The following is a 19,773-nucleotide window of genomic DNA, read 5'->3' on the forward strand; positions in this document are numbered from 1 at the left end:
TTATATACTTTATATAATGTGTACTATATATACATGTAAATTCTCAAAAATGATAAAAGTTACTAAAAATAAATGACATTCATAGTTAGCAATAAAAAGTCGTAGGTGTCTTGAATAAAACATACAAGTACCAACAAAATTCAAATACAGGTTTGCAAGATAGGAATTATCAATCCTCATAATGTTCTAATTCAAAATATTTTTTTATTGTTTTCACTTTTATTACATCTATAGATTTCATTTTTGGAAATTAAAATCCCAAAAATAGTCCTATTGCCTCTATTTAGAGGAATTTTTTGGGAATCAACACAAAGTGCCGCTATAGCACCCACTATGGCCGCTATAGCATCCACTATGGCCGCTATTCAGCCCACTATGTTGTCCGCTACTCAGCCCACTCTGTGGTCCGCTACGGCCACTAGACTAAACCTCTCCGCTACAGCAGACAGCCCTTGTAATAGGCAAGGGATGCTCCGGACTGCTATATTGGTGCTACCTTGATACTGCATGCATATAAAATATCACAATTTTTTTTTTACCAAAGAGATCATAATCACTATCCACATCTCATCATGACCACAAATAAAAAGTACACCTTTGATACCATAGGATTGCCATAGCCCCTTGTGGAATAAATGGAAAATATAGTCTAGAATAAATCAAAAGTCACATTTCCACCGAGAGGAATATAAAATCCACACTAAGATTATTGGAAATTGCAACAACACTGAGATCTTGAGGTCTTCCATTCAGTTCAGGTTGTTTGGATTGAAAATACTAAACCTGATACCCAAACCGAACAAGGCAGGGTTGACTTTGTGGAAATCGTACGGAACCATCAACCCAAACCAACCCACATACATAAACATAAATTTTATAACAGTTACATAATTATACTATTCATAATATCCCTAATTACAAATAAATTGGGAGATTTCTAATGTTAAGCTTGTTGACTTCAGAGTGAGCTAAATCTTGAATTTGTGTCCATTTCTTGACCTCTTAAATTTTAAGCTAATGACAGATCGAATGCCTTGTTTTGTCCCAAGATGTGTATAGCAAGGAAGCTCAAGTTCTTAGTCTTTATGCTTTAATAAAATGTTGTGTTGTATTTCTGACTTAAAGTTATGAATCTTCTCTTTCAATGCACCATGCACGTGGGGGAATACAATAGCCACTTAAGTGTCATCAATGCAAAAGCATGCCTCTCAGGTATATACCAACAGAATGTAAAAATATTGCTATCATTTCAAGTGCTTCACATTTTAAAATCTGCCAGAGCATGTCTGAGTTTTTTCTTCCTGCTGGATATTTTGTTGCTGGATATTGTAAACTTGCTGCTCTGTGGGCAGGCCGTCTCTAATGTCTTTGATGGGAGGATGGATTTAGGTGGAGGAATGTTTCTAAAAGGTAAATCCCAGTATGTGGAAGTTGGATTTCCTCACATTGCTAGAATCCCTGAGTTTCTGTAAGGTTGGTCAGAATTTGAAATGCCGAAAGTGGCCTATATGGGTTGTTGGCAGTGAATCCCATTACACACTACTGTTCTGGACACCAGTGTTCAAAATGAGAATGAGCTGGAACAAAGGGAATCGCAGATTCGCAAAGCTTTTGATGCTCAATATCAGAGCGGCGGGGGTGGCTTCGTTAGTGTAGAAGGGCTCCATCAAGTTCATAGAGAAACAAATATCAAACTTCCACAAGAGAAGCTTGAGCACCTTTGCAGTGATGGCTTCATTGTATGGAGTGAGTTTTGGCAGGTCATTTTGGATCTAGACAAGAGCTCAGGAGGTTTAAAGGATTCATCAGGATTGATGGGTAAAAAAGTCTTTGATATTTACCATTTTAATGGAATGGCTAAATCAGATCTGAATGGCAGCAGTCAAGTAGATTTGGAGTAATTTATCTTTTAACATTCTCTTCAATTTTGTTGAGTCATTTAAAAGATTACAAGAGCTATGTTATACTTGATGTCAAGACAACTTGTAAAATGTACTTGAACGTACATGCAGTTGTCATCAATTAGAGAGATTTAGTTCTTCGGGGGTGAGAAAAGGGGGTTGGTATGTAAGTTTTAAATTTGATGGTTCTGAATTGTTGTGATGCTAATACTAAATTTATTGTGCTCTGGTTCTCAAAAGGGAAAATTGAATATTAATCATATCACCACCCCATCTAACCTGGAACATGATCGATTTATCAATTGCTAATGATAATCATCATAAAACAGGGTCCGTATGGTTGTCAAAACAGAAAAAATAAGTACTGGCATTTATGCAGTAATGTTAATATTTTCCAGGTCTTGTCATTGCCTTAACTATTTCCTTTTAGGGCACACTAGTTGTCATTCGTGGTGGAATTATGCTTTGATATTTTCTGCCAGTATGCCACTCAATTATCATACGGTTAGAGAGAATAATCTTCTAGAAAAGAAGAACCAAGTTCTGGGAGAAATTTCGGCAATAAGATGCAAAGAATAGATTGATCTTGAATTATTAAATTTTCATTAACCACTTTTCCTAAGAGTGCTTATGTAAAATTAAAGAATTTGTCTGAGTATGCCCATGCCTTGCCGTTGACAATGGCATAGTTGCGTTCCAATGAGAAGCTATTGAAATGTTTAATGATCATGCAAAATTAAATAAAATGTTGCACTTAAAAAAATTTGAGGACTAAATTGAATCTTTTAAAATAATTTGGGAATCAAATTAATAATTAAACCTTAAATAAAACTTGAAATCCAGAATTGTAAAACTAATCTTTGGCTGCTTGTAAAAAAGAAAAATAGATATATGAAGAATTATGAATGTTGACAACGCGCGGGTGTTAACTTTGCCTGGACGTACACTTGTAGTCATGGAAAGAGCATTTTTATTTTCTTAATTTTACCATCATTAGGAGTCAGGACACTCTCCATATTAGTGACTTTGACAATAATTACTTTAAAAATTACACTAAATATGATTTCTAATTGGTTGTTAATGTAAAAACTTTTACAAAAGACTATACACACTACACAGTTATTAAATTCATTGTTTATTTAATCACCTTATTGCAGCAATGGAGCAGCAACTTTCCTTTGCTAGCATGCTGATGAATTTTTCAGGTATATATATCAGCATCAACATTCTATACAAGCAGGTCCTTCAAAGAATATTATTAATTAAAATGGGGCAATCCACTCTGTGACATCCTCTACCCCACACACATGTGTACTAATAATAAAAGGAATAAGAAATCATAATCAATTAAATTTTTTTAAACACATTTAATTAAAAATATTTCAAAAGGATAAAAGACTCACATTCACTTCACTATTACCAAATAAAGCATCCATTTTACTGTCAATGTGCGAGAGATGTTTCTCTCACTATGGACATTATTTTGCAAATTCCAATGTTGGGGATGTGAGAAGAGATTCTGAAAGTGGTGTCCAAATTTCAGAATAATCCAACGGTTAACGAATCCGGGATCATAGTTTTACTGAGATAAGTTTTGAGTCTTTGAGGAAAAAAGAGAAAGCTACAATACAAAGGAAATTTCTCTCACCTCCAACATTGTTTTGCAAATTACAACGGTGAGAATGTTTAGAAATGAATTTCAAACCTGGTGCTCAAATTTCACGATAATTCAATGATTAACGAGTCTGAGATCGTTGTTTTAGTCAGACAGGTTTGAGTGTGGGAGAAAGAGAGAGTTTTGAGAGGAGGAGGGGGAAAAATGAAATTGAGAGGAAATAAAAGTATAAAAACTATGGTCAATGTGAAAACTAACCTAACATGTCTCTATTATAGCTAGGGTACTCCAACTTATTATTTACTCTATTTTTCATTATTTTGTAAACTAAAACTTTATTTTATTTCCTATCAAATGAATAAATAAAATATTTTTTTATTTTCCTTCAAATTATTATTTTAATTAATAAAGTTATTTCTCTTTATTTATTTAATGAAAAAATCTCATTAGTTTTTTAAAATTATTTTTTTTAAAATAAAAAACTTTTTTTAATTTATTTATGAAAAATAAGATATTACACACTCTATCCCACAAACAAGTTCAACCATACCCATGAAATGGATGTGACTCATACCATGATGCGTTTGGAACAACAATAAAGGTGTTGCTTTTTCTTTAATATGTGGTGTCTTTTATAAGATTACTGTTTTGAATATGCCAGAAATTTTCTCTTGATGCCAAGAAAAAAAAGTGAGTGCTCTCTTTTCATGGTCATTCTGTAATAAAGAAACAGAAATTTAATTTCTTACAATAGTGCAGAGTGAGAAAATGCCTTTCTGCACAAAACTTCACAGCAGCACTTGTTAGTACTGATTTAGCAATTTGCTTCAGGGAGAAAATTATAACACTAGAGGAAAAGTAGCAGCGATAATACACATTCAGTAGATTCTTTTGACCAAGCACATGCAAAATGATTGAATGAGATAACGCCTCGGTTCTTTTATTACTTTGGATAAAAATATTTCTTCATAGTGGTAAATGAGAACCGAGAGAAGAAAAATAATGAACGCATACCTTTTATTAACCTTCTTGTTTTTTTGTAAAATCGTGAGAACTCAGCGTTAAAATATAAATGAAGAAAAAGTAAAAAAGGGATATGAACTATGAAGGAAACAAATTGTGGGAAATAAAACAGAAGCATCCTACTAGATATATAGGCAATATGATTTATCTAGCAGATCGTGTGAGCACAGAAAGTTAATTATGAGCCTCTAACTATGAAGTACTGTACACATATATTATATATACCACAAAGAAAAAAAAAATCCAAGTCTAGTCAAACCTGTAAGAAATTTCCTTGAAAAAAGAATTGAGAAAATCACTTTATTTTTTTTATTCACATTTCACAGTGAGAAAAGCATATACTGCAACTACACTTGTGGGATTGTATATAGAAGAAAGAATATTGATATATGGAGTATTTTGTCAAAGATAAGTTTAGTCCAAACGCATGTCAAACTAATATATAAGCTACTCAAATTAGTTAGAAGTTAAATTATTTAACATGTCAAACGCACTCTAATATTTTGGAAATTTAATATATTGTTTATAAAATAAATAAATCATATTAATTACTATAACTATCATATTTTATAAACATTATAAATTGTTAATTATATATAAAAAGCAAATAAAATTAAAGAACGTACTACCATTTAAATTATTGTTGAATGATTTGCCTTTAATTACTAAATGCGGAAAAAGAAGCTATGTTAAAGTTCTAAGCATGGTAAAGTACGTTGAAAGCTTGTATGCTAAAGGAACAGTTATCTTTTATCATACCACTTTTGAGTTTTGAGACTCTTTCAAAAAGTGAATGAGAACCGAGATACCATCACTCACCCACACATTTATCAATATAAATCAAGCCATTGAATTTTAAACTTCACAAGTGAAAGAAAAAATCTCGATCACAATTCTCTCTGTTTATTTTGCTCATATTTTACTCTCTTCAATTCTTAAGATTATTTCATGAATATCCTCTGCCTAGTCCTTATACTCTCTTTATATGGTAAGTATTGAATAAGTTTAATATTTTTAAAATATTAATTACATTTACCTTTTTTATCTTTACTAGATATAACATAACATTACTCTTATTTCATGTAAGAATAATTTAACTTCTCATATAATATTCTTTTTGAGTTTATTATTATTTTTTAGTTCTTAAACTTGTTAGAATATATGTTTAGTTCCGGAACTAGTAAAATTTTTAGGAACTAACAAATAGTAAAACTTATTTTTTTATAGAAAGATATAACCTTAGTATAGTATTAGCAAAATTATGATTAGTGGTTAATTATTTTCTCAAAATACCTAATCCACTGTTCCTGTTGCTTTTATTGCATACCTCAGGATTCAACGGGTCAAGTAAAAGTGCTGAAGCAAAATGTGTAGAGAGGGAAAGACAAACACTTCTCAACTTCAAACAAGGCCTCATAGATGCCTCTGGCATGCTGTCTTCATGGAGGGATGATGACAATAATAAAGATTGTTGCAAATGGAAAGGCATTGAATGCAACAATAAAACTGGTCACATAGACATGCTTGATCTTCGTGGTTCAGAAAAACATTATTTGACAGGTGCAATCAATCTCACTTCATTGATTGACTTGCAAAATATGGAACATTTGGATCTCAGTTCTAATTATGATTCCAGTGAAATGCAAATCCCAGAGCACATTGGCTCCTTCAAAAACTTAAGATATCTCAACCTATCATATATAGGTTTGAGTGGGAGGATTCCTTATGAACTGGGAAATCTCTCAAAGTTGGAGTATCTTGATCTTAAAGCAAATTTTCTTGATGGAGCAATCCCTTCGCAACTCGGGAATCTTACAACTTCACGATATCTTGATCTAAGTTATAATTCCGAAATTGAAGGGCAAATCCCCTATCAGTTTCGAAATCTCTCACAACTGCAATATCTTGATCTTGAAGGAACTTATCTTTCTGGAGCAATCCCTTTCAAAATTGGGAATCTTCCTATCTTGCATACTCTTATGCTTGGTCAGGATTTGGATGTCAAATCTATGGATACAGCGTGGTTGTCTAGTCTCTATTCCTTGACACATCTTGGTTTGGATTCTATAAATAATCTTGGCTCCTCTCAGCACTTGCTACTAACGATAAGCAAATTTTTTCCAAACCTAAGAGAGTTGAGGTTAGTTGGTTGTAGTCTTTTGGATAATGATATTCAATCTTTGTTCCATTCTCATTCCAACTTTTCCACTTCTCTTGTAATCCTTGATCTTTCTTCTAATATGCTGACATCCTCAACATTTCAACTGTTGTTAAATTATAGCCTTAATCTTGAGGAGCTTTATCTTAGTCATAATAACATTGTTTTTTCATCTCCTTTCCATCCATACTTTCCTTCTCTTGTGATCCTTGACCTTTCTTATAATAACATGGCATCATTAGTATTCCAAGGTAGTTTCAACTTTAGCTCAAAACTTCAAAAACTTTATCTACAAAACTGCAGTCTTACAGATAGAAGTTTTATTGTTTCATCTACTTCCACAGTGAATTCTTCATCTTCTCTTGACACCCTTCATCTCTCCTTTAATCTATTGAAATCATCAGTTATATTTCACTGGCTTTTCAACTTCACCAATCTTCGAAGACTTCACCTTGTTGCTAACTTGTTAGAAGGTTCCATTCCCGATGGATTTGGGAAAATAATGAACTATCTTGAAGATCTTGTCATTAGCTCTAACAGACTGCAAGGCGAAATTCCAGCTTCCCTTGGGAATATATGCACATTGCAGCGATTATACCTTAAGAAAAACAACTTGAGTGGGGAAATTTCTAGCTTAATTAAAAAAATTTCATGGTGCAACAAGACTGGCATGCTACCTAATCTTTCAAATTTAGATCTTTCCTTCAATCGGTTAACCGGAGAAATACCTAAAAGCATTGGATTGTTATATGAGTTGGAGTCTCTTCACTTGGAGGAGAATTACTTGGAAGGTGACATCATTGAATCACATCTCACAAATTTGACCAAATTGGAGGAGTTAGACTTAACCGGCAACTTATTGTCTCTCAAGTTTGGTAATACTTGGGTTCCATCTTTCCAGTTATATGTTTTGGGATTAGCTTCTTGCAAGTTGGGTCCTAGTTTCCCAAGTTGGATCCAGACTCAAAGTCACTTACAGTTTCTGGATATTTCTGATGCTGGGATTGATGACTTTGTACCAGATTGGTTTTGGAACAAGTTACAATCTATATATGCCATGAATATGTCTTACAACAATCTCAAAGGTACAATTCCGAATTTACCAATCAAGCTTACCATGAATTATGAAATATCAGTATTTCTCAATTCAAATCAACTTAAGGTGAAATTCCTACTTTTTTGTCACAAGTTTCAATATTGGACCTTTCCGAGAACAAGATTTCAGATTTAAATGCTTTCTTCTGCGGAAAAGGTGCAACTGCAAACATGCTCATTTTGGATTTATCAAGCAATCAAATAATGGGAAAGCTGCCCGACTGTTGGGAACATCACAATTCATTAAAAGTTCTTGATTTAAGCAATAATAGATTGTCAGGGAAGATTCCAGAGTCCATGGATACTCTTGTTAATTTGAAATCTCTGGTCTTACGAAACAACAGTTTAATTGGAGAACTACCACTCACATTGAAGAACTGCACCAGTTTAGTTACATTTGATGTGAGTGAAAATTTGTTGTCTGGTCCAATACCCTCATGGATTGGAGAAAGTCTACAACAACTTAAAATCTTGAGTTTGCGAGTAAATCGCTTCTTTGGAAGTGTTCCTGTACATCTCTGCTATTTGAGGCAAATTCGTCTCTTGGATCTTTCAAGGAATAACTTGTCAGAAGGAATTCCAACATGTCTGAGCAATTTTACTGCAATGAGGGAAAGGACAGTAATCAGAAGAAAAATTGTTACGGGACAAAGGTGGACATATGGAGTTATATCCTCAGATGTTTATGACTCTAATGTGTTATTGATGTGGAAGGGTCAGGAATATTTGTATTTGAATCCTGAGTTTCTTTTGAAGAGCATTGATCTCTCAAGTAATGATTTAACAGGTGAAATACCAAAGGAGGTAAGATATTTACTTGAATTAGTTTCTTTGAATTTATCAAGAAACAGATTAAGTGGAGAAATTCTTCCTGAGATTGGGAATTTAACTTCACTAGAGTTTCTTGACTTATCAAGAAATCATTTGTCTGGTGAAGTTCCTTCTACTCTTTCCAAAATTGATCGTCTTGCTGTGTTAGACTTATCTAACAACTATCTTGTTGGAAGAATCCCCTGGGGAAGACAGCTTCAGACCTTTAGTGCCTCTACTTTTGAAGGAAATACCGATCTTTGTGGTGAACCACTTAACAAAAGCTGCCCTGGAAATGGCACAGCAACAAAGCCTCAAGGACCAGCAATTCAAGGTCATGATGACAATTCAGTTTTCTGTGAAGCATTATACATGAGCTTGGGGTTAGGATTCTTCACAGGCTTTTGGGGCTTAATAGGTACAATACTACTTTGGCAATCGTGGAGAAATGCTTACCTGATGTTCTTAAACAAACTGACAGAATATATATTAGTAATGGTTGAAGTGAACATAGCAAAGTGCCATAGGTGGCTCAAGGGCTAGTGGGTACGTAATTCTAATAACTTCTTCACTTAAATAATGCTAGCTCCAAGAAGTATTGTTCTACTTCATTATATCATTTAAACATTGTCTGAATTTCATGTTTCTTTAGTTTGTGAATTTACTAATGGTAGTTACTTCTCCAAGAAACGATTATTTTTCTCAACGTAAAGAAATTATAGATGTTTTCAAATGGCTTTTCTGATGTTTAAACCTCTTAAATTATGTTTACTTATATACCTTTTTGTACTCTAATGACCGACTAGATTTTCAGTTTCATTTAGTTTATCACTAAAATTTTGACTCTTAATTTTTCTTCATCACCATTAATGTCTGTAATCTGAATTGATCACAAAATTTTCAGTTTATGGGGGATTAGCTACAACAGTCTAATCTGGGACAGAGGTATCGCGGATTGCTGGAAGTTTACGATATTTAGTATTGAAGCTTACATTATAAAATCTGACTCAAGCTTTCTATAACCACAACTTAGTAACAGATTTTATTTTACATGAGAATTTTCAGAAGCCATTCTACTGTATGACTTGGAGATAGCAACTTTCATTATAAATTCTTGATTGGGGATTGGTGTCAAGAATTACAAATTCTTGATCTTGCCACTTAATAACCATACCTACGAGCTAGCTTTCCAATCTTCCCTTTACATTTTTTTGGAATCCCAGAGGAGTTGTAATCATTTTAATAATCAAATTTTCCAATTTAGTATTTGTTTCAATGATTTTATATGTTGTGGACGGGTCGAGGTGTGGTGTGAATTAAACTCAGAATGCAAAAGTGGTGTCTCTCTCACTCAAGACCTTGCTAGAATCAGATTGTTATGTGTGTGAGATTTGCAACCATGGATTTCAGAGGGACCAGAACCTTCAGATGCAGCGATGGCGCCACAAGGTGCCGTGGAAGCTGTTGAAGAGGGAGAATCCGATGATGAAGAAGCGAACGCAGATGATTGTGTCAATGAACGCTGCAGTGGCATATTTAATAATAAAAAAGCTATGCTAAAGTATGTCTAAAGTTGTCAAAGCTTGAATGCTAAAGGAACAATTGTTTTTCATATTCATGAATTCTTCTTCTTTATTATCATCATTTTTTCATTTTATAAAATCCACGTTCTGAGAAGAAAGTACAATTGTGAATATAAATCTTGTCCATCTAGCTTTCCAAACTTCACAAGTGAAAGAAAAGCTCAGAATGTAGATAAAGTTGTTGGGAAGTGATTTTGCTGATTCTAGAATTGTAGAGAAAATTTTGGTAACAGTGTCGGAGAGGTATGAAGCATCTATAGCTTCATTGGAGAACACAAAGGATCTGTCGAAAATCACATTGGCAGAAGTGTTACATGCCCTGCAAGCTCAAGAGCAGCGAAGGTTGATGAGGCAAGATCGTGTTGTCGAAGGTGCTTTGCCCGCCAAACATCATGCAGTTGATGAAAGCAAAAAGGATTTTTTCAAGAAGAATCAACCAGCAAGCAGGGAAAACAGTGCAAACAACCAAGGTAAGGATAAAAAGAAAAATTATCCACCTTGTCAGCATTGTGGCAAAAAAGGTCATGCACCTTTCAGATGTTGGAGGAGACCAGATGCAAAATGTAACAAGTGCAACCAGATAGGACATGAAGCGGTGATCTGCGCCAACAAAAATCACCATGATGAGGGAGCTCAGATTGCTAATCAAGAAGAAGATGACCAACTGTTTGTGGCCACATGCTTCTTGAGTAGCGAATCAAGGGAAAGTTGGATGATTGATAGTGGTTGTACGAACCACATGACATATGATAAGACCTTATTCAAAGATTTGAAGCCAACTAATGTCTCAAAGGTCAGAATTGGGAATGGTGGCTATATTCCAGTAAAAGGAAAAGGAACTATTGCAATTTCAACGTGTTCAGGTATCAAATTAATATCAGATGTTCTTTATGTACCTAACATTGACCAAAACTTGTTAAGCGTAGGTTAGTTGATTAAAAAGGGATTTAAAGTGTCCTTTGAACATCAACATTGCTTTATCTATGACATTTTTGGCCGGGAAGTTCTAAGGGTTAAAATGAAAGGCAAAAGCTTTTCATTTGATCCAGCAGAGGAGGAGCATACAACCTATTTCACTCAAGTCACACCCATGGAATTCAAGCACAAGAGACTTGATCATTGTCATCTTGAAAGAATGCTAAACATGAAAAAAAGGAAATATGCAAAAGAAAATTTGAAGAAGTTTCAAATGGAGGAATGCAAATCTGCTAGCACACTAATGAATCAAAAGGAGAAGTTCAGAAAAGAAGAAGGTGTTGATAACATTGATGAAGGATATTATGGAAGCTTGATTGGATGTCTAATGTATCTCACTACAACAAGGCCAAACATTCTATTTGCTCAAAAGAACAAAATTGAAATTTTTGTTGACAATCAAGTAGCTATTGCTATTGCAAACAATCCCGTGTGTCATAGGAAGACTAAACATTTCAACATCAAGTTCTATTATTTAATAAAGATGCAACAAAGTGGTGAAGTGAACTTAATTTATTGTAAGTCTAAAGATCAACTGGCTGACATGTTTACAAAGTCACTACCTATCAACAAACTTGAACTCAAAGAATTGGAGTTTGCAGTTCCAAAAGCAAGGAGGAGTGTTGGAGATATACTTTTGTAACTGCATAATATTTTATTTTTCAGTTTTTAAAATAGGATTTAGTAAATAAGTTGATTTCCTATATTTTAGGAGTAAGTCAGTTTTAATGGATTAGCCTAGTCAATAAGTGGTTCCTCTTATCTTTAAGGAGTAAGTTAGTTTTAATATTCTGTTTTGCTAATATCTTGTTATCTAATTAGTTTATCTTTTGCTATTTATTGTATCGCTGCTGAGAACAATTTGAATAAGAATAGAATAATTCTATTTCTTCCGTATACTTATTGTCTCTCTTCTCTCCTCTGTTTTTTTATAATTTCCTCCAGAAAACCAACAGATCATAATTCTCTCTTGCATTGGCATTATCTTGTCTTGTCCTTAGTTAAGATTATTCTTATCAGCAAAATTATAATGAGTAGTTATTTTCTGACAACATTTTATGCTCTGTTCCTGCTTTTATTTAATTCCTCAGGATTTACTCTCGGATTAAATGGGTCACTTAAAAGTCCTGAGGCAAAGTGCAGAGAGAGGGAGAGACAAGCACTCCTCAACTTCAAACATGGCCTCTAAGATGACTCTGGCATGCTGTCTACCTAGAGGAACAATGACAATAATAGAGATTGTTGCAAATGGAGAGGCATTCAATGCAATGATGAAACTGGTCACGTACAAGTACTCAATCTTCATTGTCCAGATAGACATTATTTGACAGGTGCAATAAATCTCACTTCATTGATTCACTTGCAAAACATTGAACATCTGATCTCAGCAATAATGATTTTTTACGATGTTACATACCGGAAGCCATGGGCTCCTTCACCAACTTAAGATATCTCAATCTCTCATATTCTGTATTTGGTGGGAGGATTCCTTCTAAACTTGGAAATCTTTCGCAACTACGATATCTAGAACTCGGGGGAAATCATCTTTGAGGAGCAATTCCTTTTCAGATGGGGAATCTCAGACAGTTACAATATCTTGATTTAGTACAAGAACTTCATCTACAAAACTGCAGTCTTATAGATAGAAGTTAATTTTCTTGTTTCATCTACTTCCACAATGAATTCTTCATCTTCTCTTCTCAATCAAAGGTGTAGGTGTGTGTGAAATCCTTTACCCAAACATACATATAAATAAGAAAAAACATATAAAAATGAGGAATTTAATTAAATCAATTTTATAAAAATTAGATAAACAAATTCATGTTACCAAATATTCGTTTCACTATTTTGGTCATATTCGTCTCACTATTACCAAATAAAACTAATTAAAAATATATCTGACTCAAAACAAGGCCGTCAAAGTTTACAAAAAAAAAATTTGTTAAATAGTGAAACAAATTAAAGTAAAGTAAAATAACATCATGCAATCGAAATAAAAACTCATGTTTCAATGTCACATCTTATCAAAGCATTGTGTCCTAGCGTTCTTTAGTACGAGGTTTTTTAAAGTCATCACCTAATCATCTGCTCCCACGAACACAATGTTCAAGATCATCACAGGATCCAAACACAAACAACACACAGGAAGTGAATTATCAGATTTTTAAATAAAATAGATATAAATAAAGCCATAATCAAAATAAATTATAAAAGTATTTATAACATAGTTTAACTTAATACAATCCACGTTACTTCACCATTTTATCATTTAAAATTCATTTTTCAATAACCAATCATATTACACATGAATCACACACTGGAGTCAAGATGTAACAATATTCATCAATTTCATAATAAACAATTCACAGACATTATGTAACAATTATACTAAAACTCAAGCCTATATGCAATGTAGTATCATGTCAATAAAAACTACACTGAGGAGCTTAAGAGTAACATAACAAGACACACCACACAATGGGTATGTCAGATCATTCTTACTAAGTAAAATTATAAGGTGACCAATCAAAGTCACTTTGCTTTGTAAGAATACTCCAACCATATGAGATCAATATAGGCTTAAAGGAGCATTTAAATCGAGTGCTTTTACTCCAAGGCTTAGACTTCGAATAATCCGTTAAGGTCTCACCTTCGTGATTCAGGTTCAACCCCTAAAATAACTTTTGCATGCAGACATTGTTCATGAATTATATAATACTCATGACCTCACATTCATGTTTCAAACACGTTTAACACATTGCGCTATAATTTAATACTTTAGTTTTCTGATTAAAAATCTTACAATTTTCCTTTAACACTTTGCGCATAAATATTTTTCTAATTAGGATTTGGGTCCACTTTGTCATTTTTAGTTTGAAATAGGTCCATGGTGAAAAATTAATTTGGACCATGTTATATTTAAGTATTCAAAAATATAAATGTATATGATATAAAAAAGTAGACACATAGTTTCATTAAAATTACATGTTTTAATTCTTACATTAGATGAATGAGATAGCTTTAATAAATTTCAAAATCATGCCACATCTTTTATTCAATTTACTTTTATGTTATCATCTATCATTCAATTTATTCCTAAAAAACGTTTACATAACATAAATATTTACATATAAGACAGGCATGACAATGAGACATTCAGTGTGATAAGTTTGACTCTATCTTCATCATTGCATAACAGAATAAGTTCACATTTAAAAAGGTGGACATATATTTCTTAAATCCATCTTCATTTCGTTTCAGTGGAGTTTTAGTGGGAACCAATCACATTCTTTATAACTTCAATTTACTTATATATTTATGAATTAATTAAATTTTATATGTTATCTCTTGGAGAAAATATTTCAATTCAATCGCTATTATTTATCATCAACAAAATGTCATTTCATATTTTTGTTCTTTATTATGTTGGAGTACAAGTGTGAGATTAAGTTCCACATTGAGTAGAAGTGAAAAGGTTGGACATCATATAAATGTGAAAAAGACCCATAAAATTGAGCCTTAAAATTTTGGGTTAGAATGTGGTATCAGATTCACTTATGTGATAGCTTGTCCACATCAGTATAAACTTATCATTCACACTCCGGTATTTTCTCCCCTCAAATCTCCCCAACATATTAGTATACTAATATTTAGTTTTTTTTTCATTTATAATTTAAGTTTTTGTTTATTTCTTATTTTATTAAAAAAAAGAAATATTTTAGATCTATTACCATAGATCAATTAAATGTTGATATGGCATGGAGAACTAAAAATTTATTCAGTATAAACTTATGAGGATAATACATAAAAAAGGTAACTAACAGTTAACATAAAAATACTTTTTAATCACATATCACATCTTAATTAATTCGAACAAAATCAGACATAAAATAAAACTAGTTTTAATTTAATTATAAACATAACCTACATATTTAATATAAAAAATTATTACATGATTATAATTTTTTTTTTAAAAAAATTAGACCCCTTTTAGATTGTGTCATCACACCTTCACGCAGGACTCAAGGTCGAACCTGGTTTGAAGTTATAGTATTTCAAGGAATAATAAGGTCACCATGATCAACTTTTATTCCTATATATACCTATGCAAGTCAGAGAGAGTGAACATAGGTTGCATTAAGGGTTTTTACTTTCCTTCCACTCAATAATTGTCTATCTTTTTTCTTTTCATGATGTCTAAATCATCGTCGTGGTGGAGGACATGAATGTTAGTTTGAGTACAAAATTCAGTTACTGTCCCATGCATGCTAAATGGTTGAGTATAGAAGTTGGTGGTTTCAAATTTCGTACAAATGAAAATATTGGACTCAGAATAAAGCTATATTTGTCTTTTATAACTTCCAAGGGAAAAACTTGTTTTGCTCAGCTGAAAAATAATAAAAGAATCACGTACAAGTAATGTCATGTGTTCTCAAATAAAAGTACAAAAAAGAAATTCATTGAGATTCTGTTCTCTTTTTCTCGTTTGTTTGATACATAAAATTTAGGAGTAGGGAGCTTATGTTCTCTTCTTTTAAAAATAGGAAAGGAATCTGAAAAATAAGAAGAAAATCGGTCCATCACCACATAAATAATTGTGGATGCTTTGCAATAATATCTTTAGCTCTTTCTTTCTTTTTTTATAACTTGACACGCGTTCCTATTTTTAAAAAAAAAAAAAAAAACTTGACACACGTTCTTTTCTTTTTTTCTTTTTTTTCTTTAAAGATGAGAAGAAAAGGAAAAAGAAAATTATGCATGATTCTGAATTTTCTCCTCCTTAATTGTGGAGAACCACTTTATATACAATCAAATAGCATGAGATGATTGCTACAAAATTAATTAACATAGTCATTAAAATCTAAATCTACATGATCCCTTGTCTAAACTTAACGCCTATCATTAACAAACCCTCTCAACACACATATACACATACACAAATAATAATAAATAAAATAAAAACAAACAAAAACTAAGTACTACTAACCAAAACAAACCAAATAGCAGCATCCAACTTTATTTATTTATTTATATTTGAACAGCGCAACATCCAACTTTATGATATAAGAAAATCAAGATATTCAAAGTAGGGATGCCAACCTGACTCAACCGATTAACATGGTGGGTTGACTACTAATCTGTTCATTAAATAAATAAATAAAAATATCAAAGACTGTAAAAATAACAAAAGAAATAAAACTCAAGTTGTAGATTGACTCAGTTTACCACGGGATGAAGTGTCCGATCTAACAACAAGTTGAGTGATCTAAAAGTAAATCTCATTAAATTATGTTTAACCCAACTAAATCATAACTTACATATCATCAAAACATATATATATATATATATATATATATATATATTCCGATTAAAAAAATTAAGGAAGAGTATATATATGAACTCACATATCATGGTTCAATGACAACTATTGAGATGTAGATAGACATGTATTCTACTGATGGCTCCATGCTGTCGATCGGGACTAGAGTGTTCTATACGTTGGTTACATAGTGAAAACTTTTCCTATGTTGAGGATCTTTGTGTGGTAATCTCATAATAATCCTTTTCCTATATGAATTCTATTTTGTTGCTAGAATTTGGCCATCACTCTTTTCCTCTCTACAAGGTCAAAACAATTTTATATCCCGAGTGCAATTTCCTCTTGAATAAAACTTTCAAATTTCTTATATCCTTGTTGTGCAATATATTTAAATCAAATAATGACATTCAAATGCTTTTTCCAACATTAAATAGCCTCCATTGAAATCGCATAAAAAAAATTAAATAAATCAAATAAAATGCATATCATGCTACATTATTTAATGAGAGGTTATTAACAAGATTATCCATGCTTTTTCCTTCCCTCTTTCAACTAAAACATCATATATTTTTTTAATCAATACATTATTAATTGTTGAAATGTTAGTTTTGCTAGCACAAAATTAATACATCATATGGCTCACCGATTCAAATATGATATCTCACCCATTATATCAAATGAAAAACTCCAAAGCTTTATCAATATCACCATACAATCATCGTACACAAAGAGAATTGCATGTGTACAGATTACAAAAGGCTATGAAACACCTTACCCTCCTTTTGTGCTAATTACCTAAACAACTTTCTTCAACCCATGCATACATGAAAAATTAAAGCAAGCCTTAATTAGATAAATAGGAAACTATACTAAAGTGCACTTGATCCAATCAACTTGGTTAACCCAAAAGTGATTGCCATGGCCATCCAACCCCCAAACAAGACCCTCAAAGCAGACCTCAACACTGGAGCCTTACCCAACACAGCCCCTAACCAACCAAACACCACCAAAGCAAAAGTCACAGCAGCAACAATCACTCCAAGCCTCACCTTATATTCCCTTATAAATGACGCTGCAAGCAATGGCACCATTGCACCAACAGAAAAGGCCAAAGCTGAGGCTGCTGCTGCTTGCAAAGGGTTTGGCAAACTCTCTTTCTCTTCATTGGTGTCTTCCTCTGGATCTCTCACTCTTCTTTGGCCCCTTTCCTTCTCCCTCTTCCTTTGAGCAACCTCAATGTCTAGTTGTGAGTAAACAGACACAAACTCACCTATGGCCATGCTACATGCCCCTGCCACCAACCCTGCAAACCCTGATAGGATCATGGCCTTGATGTCATGCTTCACTGCTCCAACACCCATCATGATTGATGCTGTTGAGACCAACCCATCATTGGCTCCCAGAACAGCGGCGCGGAGCCATTGAGATCTTTTTGAGTAGTCAAAGGTGTCCTCATCAGATTCAATCTCTAGAGTTGTTGTTGCTTGTTGTTGTTGTTGCTCAAGGTCGTCATTGGTTGGAAGGGCAAATTTGGCTTGGTTAAGGTTAAGGGATGCTTGATTTGATGACATGATGAGAAAGATTGAGCTAGTTAATCTAGAAAAAAAAAAAAAAAAGATAACCAATTAATAGAGGATGATGAAGATGATGATGGGGAAGAAGAAGAAGAAGAAGAAGAGGAGGAGGGTATGTGGAGAAAGTGTGGAGGACACACGCTACCAACAAGGGTATTTATGGATGAAATCGTCTATGTTGGAGGCAAAAGTGGGGCAACCCCACTAGTTAAAAGACAAAAGATATTATATTAACCAAATGCTATAGAAAACAATATGTATTGGGTTTTAAAGTATAATAAATTTTGTCTCACTTATTAAAGATTGCATTAACATTATAAAGGGGGGAATAATTGAAGAGGAAAGTTTACTCAAATTGTAAATATAGTAAAAGGGTGGGTGGGACTAATTATACTTTGAGATATTATATTTACTGTGACTGGGCTTGTAAGCTTTATGGTTTCGCAAATAATTGAGGCTTTCTGCTTATAAATTAAGAAGATCGCATAATCTGTGAACATGAGTTGCTTTGGTTGCACTTTACATGAGCAATCTACACCTTTTCTCACTATATTGGGGTATGTAATTTATCTAAGGAAACAATTAACTAACCAAAACAGAATAAAGCAATCCTTGAAGTCTCATAATTTGAAAGGAAATCTTGCAGAACTGGAGATGTGACGTCATTTTTCTGAACCAAAAGCATCTGAAAGTTGGAAAAAGAAAACAGATTAATAACTGTTTACAAAGTTGTTTGAGACCAGTGATACCCACTTAAACAAAATTAACAATCTTAACAACAGCAAATTCAGCAGACAAATTATAATCAAGTGGCAGAAAAAAATTATTTATTATTAATGTAATGTCACGTACTGCTTTTTGTTCATTAAAAAAAAAAAAAAAAGATCTCCTCTTTTATAAAGTACCCTAACACGTATGTGAGGAGACTGTTGATCAGATAAAAAGCAGCTTCACCAGCCAATAGTATATCATTGAATCCAAGACGCAAATGAATTAAAGATAAGGGAATGATTTATTTGATGAAAAAACAAAGTAAGGTTAAAAGGGAACCAAAGAAATTGAAGATTTTGGATGTGTCTAAGTATAATAAGAATAAAGATTACCATACATCATCTACTTTATCGATCCCTAAAGAAGTGATCCAAAATGGGTATATATTTCAGGCAGTTATACCTCATGGCTCATGACATGAATCATAAATATGGCGTGACTCATACTAGGACAAAGATGTTGTTAGTTCCCATATGCAACGGTTTCCTTTCCATGCCAAAAATAAGGGGCAAAAGTATATTATTTTGAGGCATATTTCCTGTTCCTTCAGTTGCAAAGCACAGAGGATTTCATGTTGCATTTTGAAAATTTTGAAATTCATGTGACTCTGAGTTTGAAGTTAAAGGTAATGATGTATGCGTTTGTTCCTCATGGGATACGTGAGTCGGTTGATAACTCTAAACCATAAGCACATAAATTTGGGAGAAGTGTGAATTTTGTGGAGCTCTATATCATCCATGTGGCCGGTTTCACCATTTCTACCAGAATTCATACAATTCATTAACAAATGTTTCTCATACCAAGCATGCATGATTTCATAAATTTTAAGAAACTAAACGATTTAGAGTTTGGAAATTACGATATTACATGTGTTCAAATATAACTGCATTACCTGAAGTGAAACAACCACTAATAAAGAAATAAAGTAATTATATATGAGATAAGATA

At 32.9% G+C, this 19,773-nt stretch overlaps 1 protein-coding gene and 1 pseudogene across 1 annotated transcript; one reads left to right on the forward strand and one right to left on the reverse strand.

Moving 5' to 3' along the window:
* The first annotated feature begins 3,060 nt into the window (after window positions 1-3,060).
* On the forward strand, window positions 3,061-12,349 carry LOC100777354 (receptor-like protein EIX1; annotated as a pseudogene).
* Window positions 12,350-17,153: 4,804 nt separating this feature from the next.
* Window positions 17,154-18,183, reverse strand: LOC100807991 (vacuolar iron transporter homolog 2-like). Its single transcript, NM_001317474.2, has one exon. The coding sequence runs from the start codon at window positions 18,049-18,051 to the stop codon at window positions 17,350-17,352; it is 702 nt and encodes a 233-aa protein (NP_001304403.2). The 5' UTR covers window positions 18,052-18,183; the 3' UTR covers window positions 17,154-17,349.
* Between the last annotated feature and the right edge of the window lie 1,590 nt (window positions 18,184-19,773).

The sequence above is a fragment of the Glycine max genome, chromosome 16, assembly GCF_000004515.6.
Source record: "Glycine max cultivar Williams 82 chromosome 16, Glycine_max_v4.0, whole genome shotgun sequence".
Taxonomy (NCBI): Eukaryota; Viridiplantae; Streptophyta; class Magnoliopsida; order Fabales; family Fabaceae; genus Glycine; species Glycine max.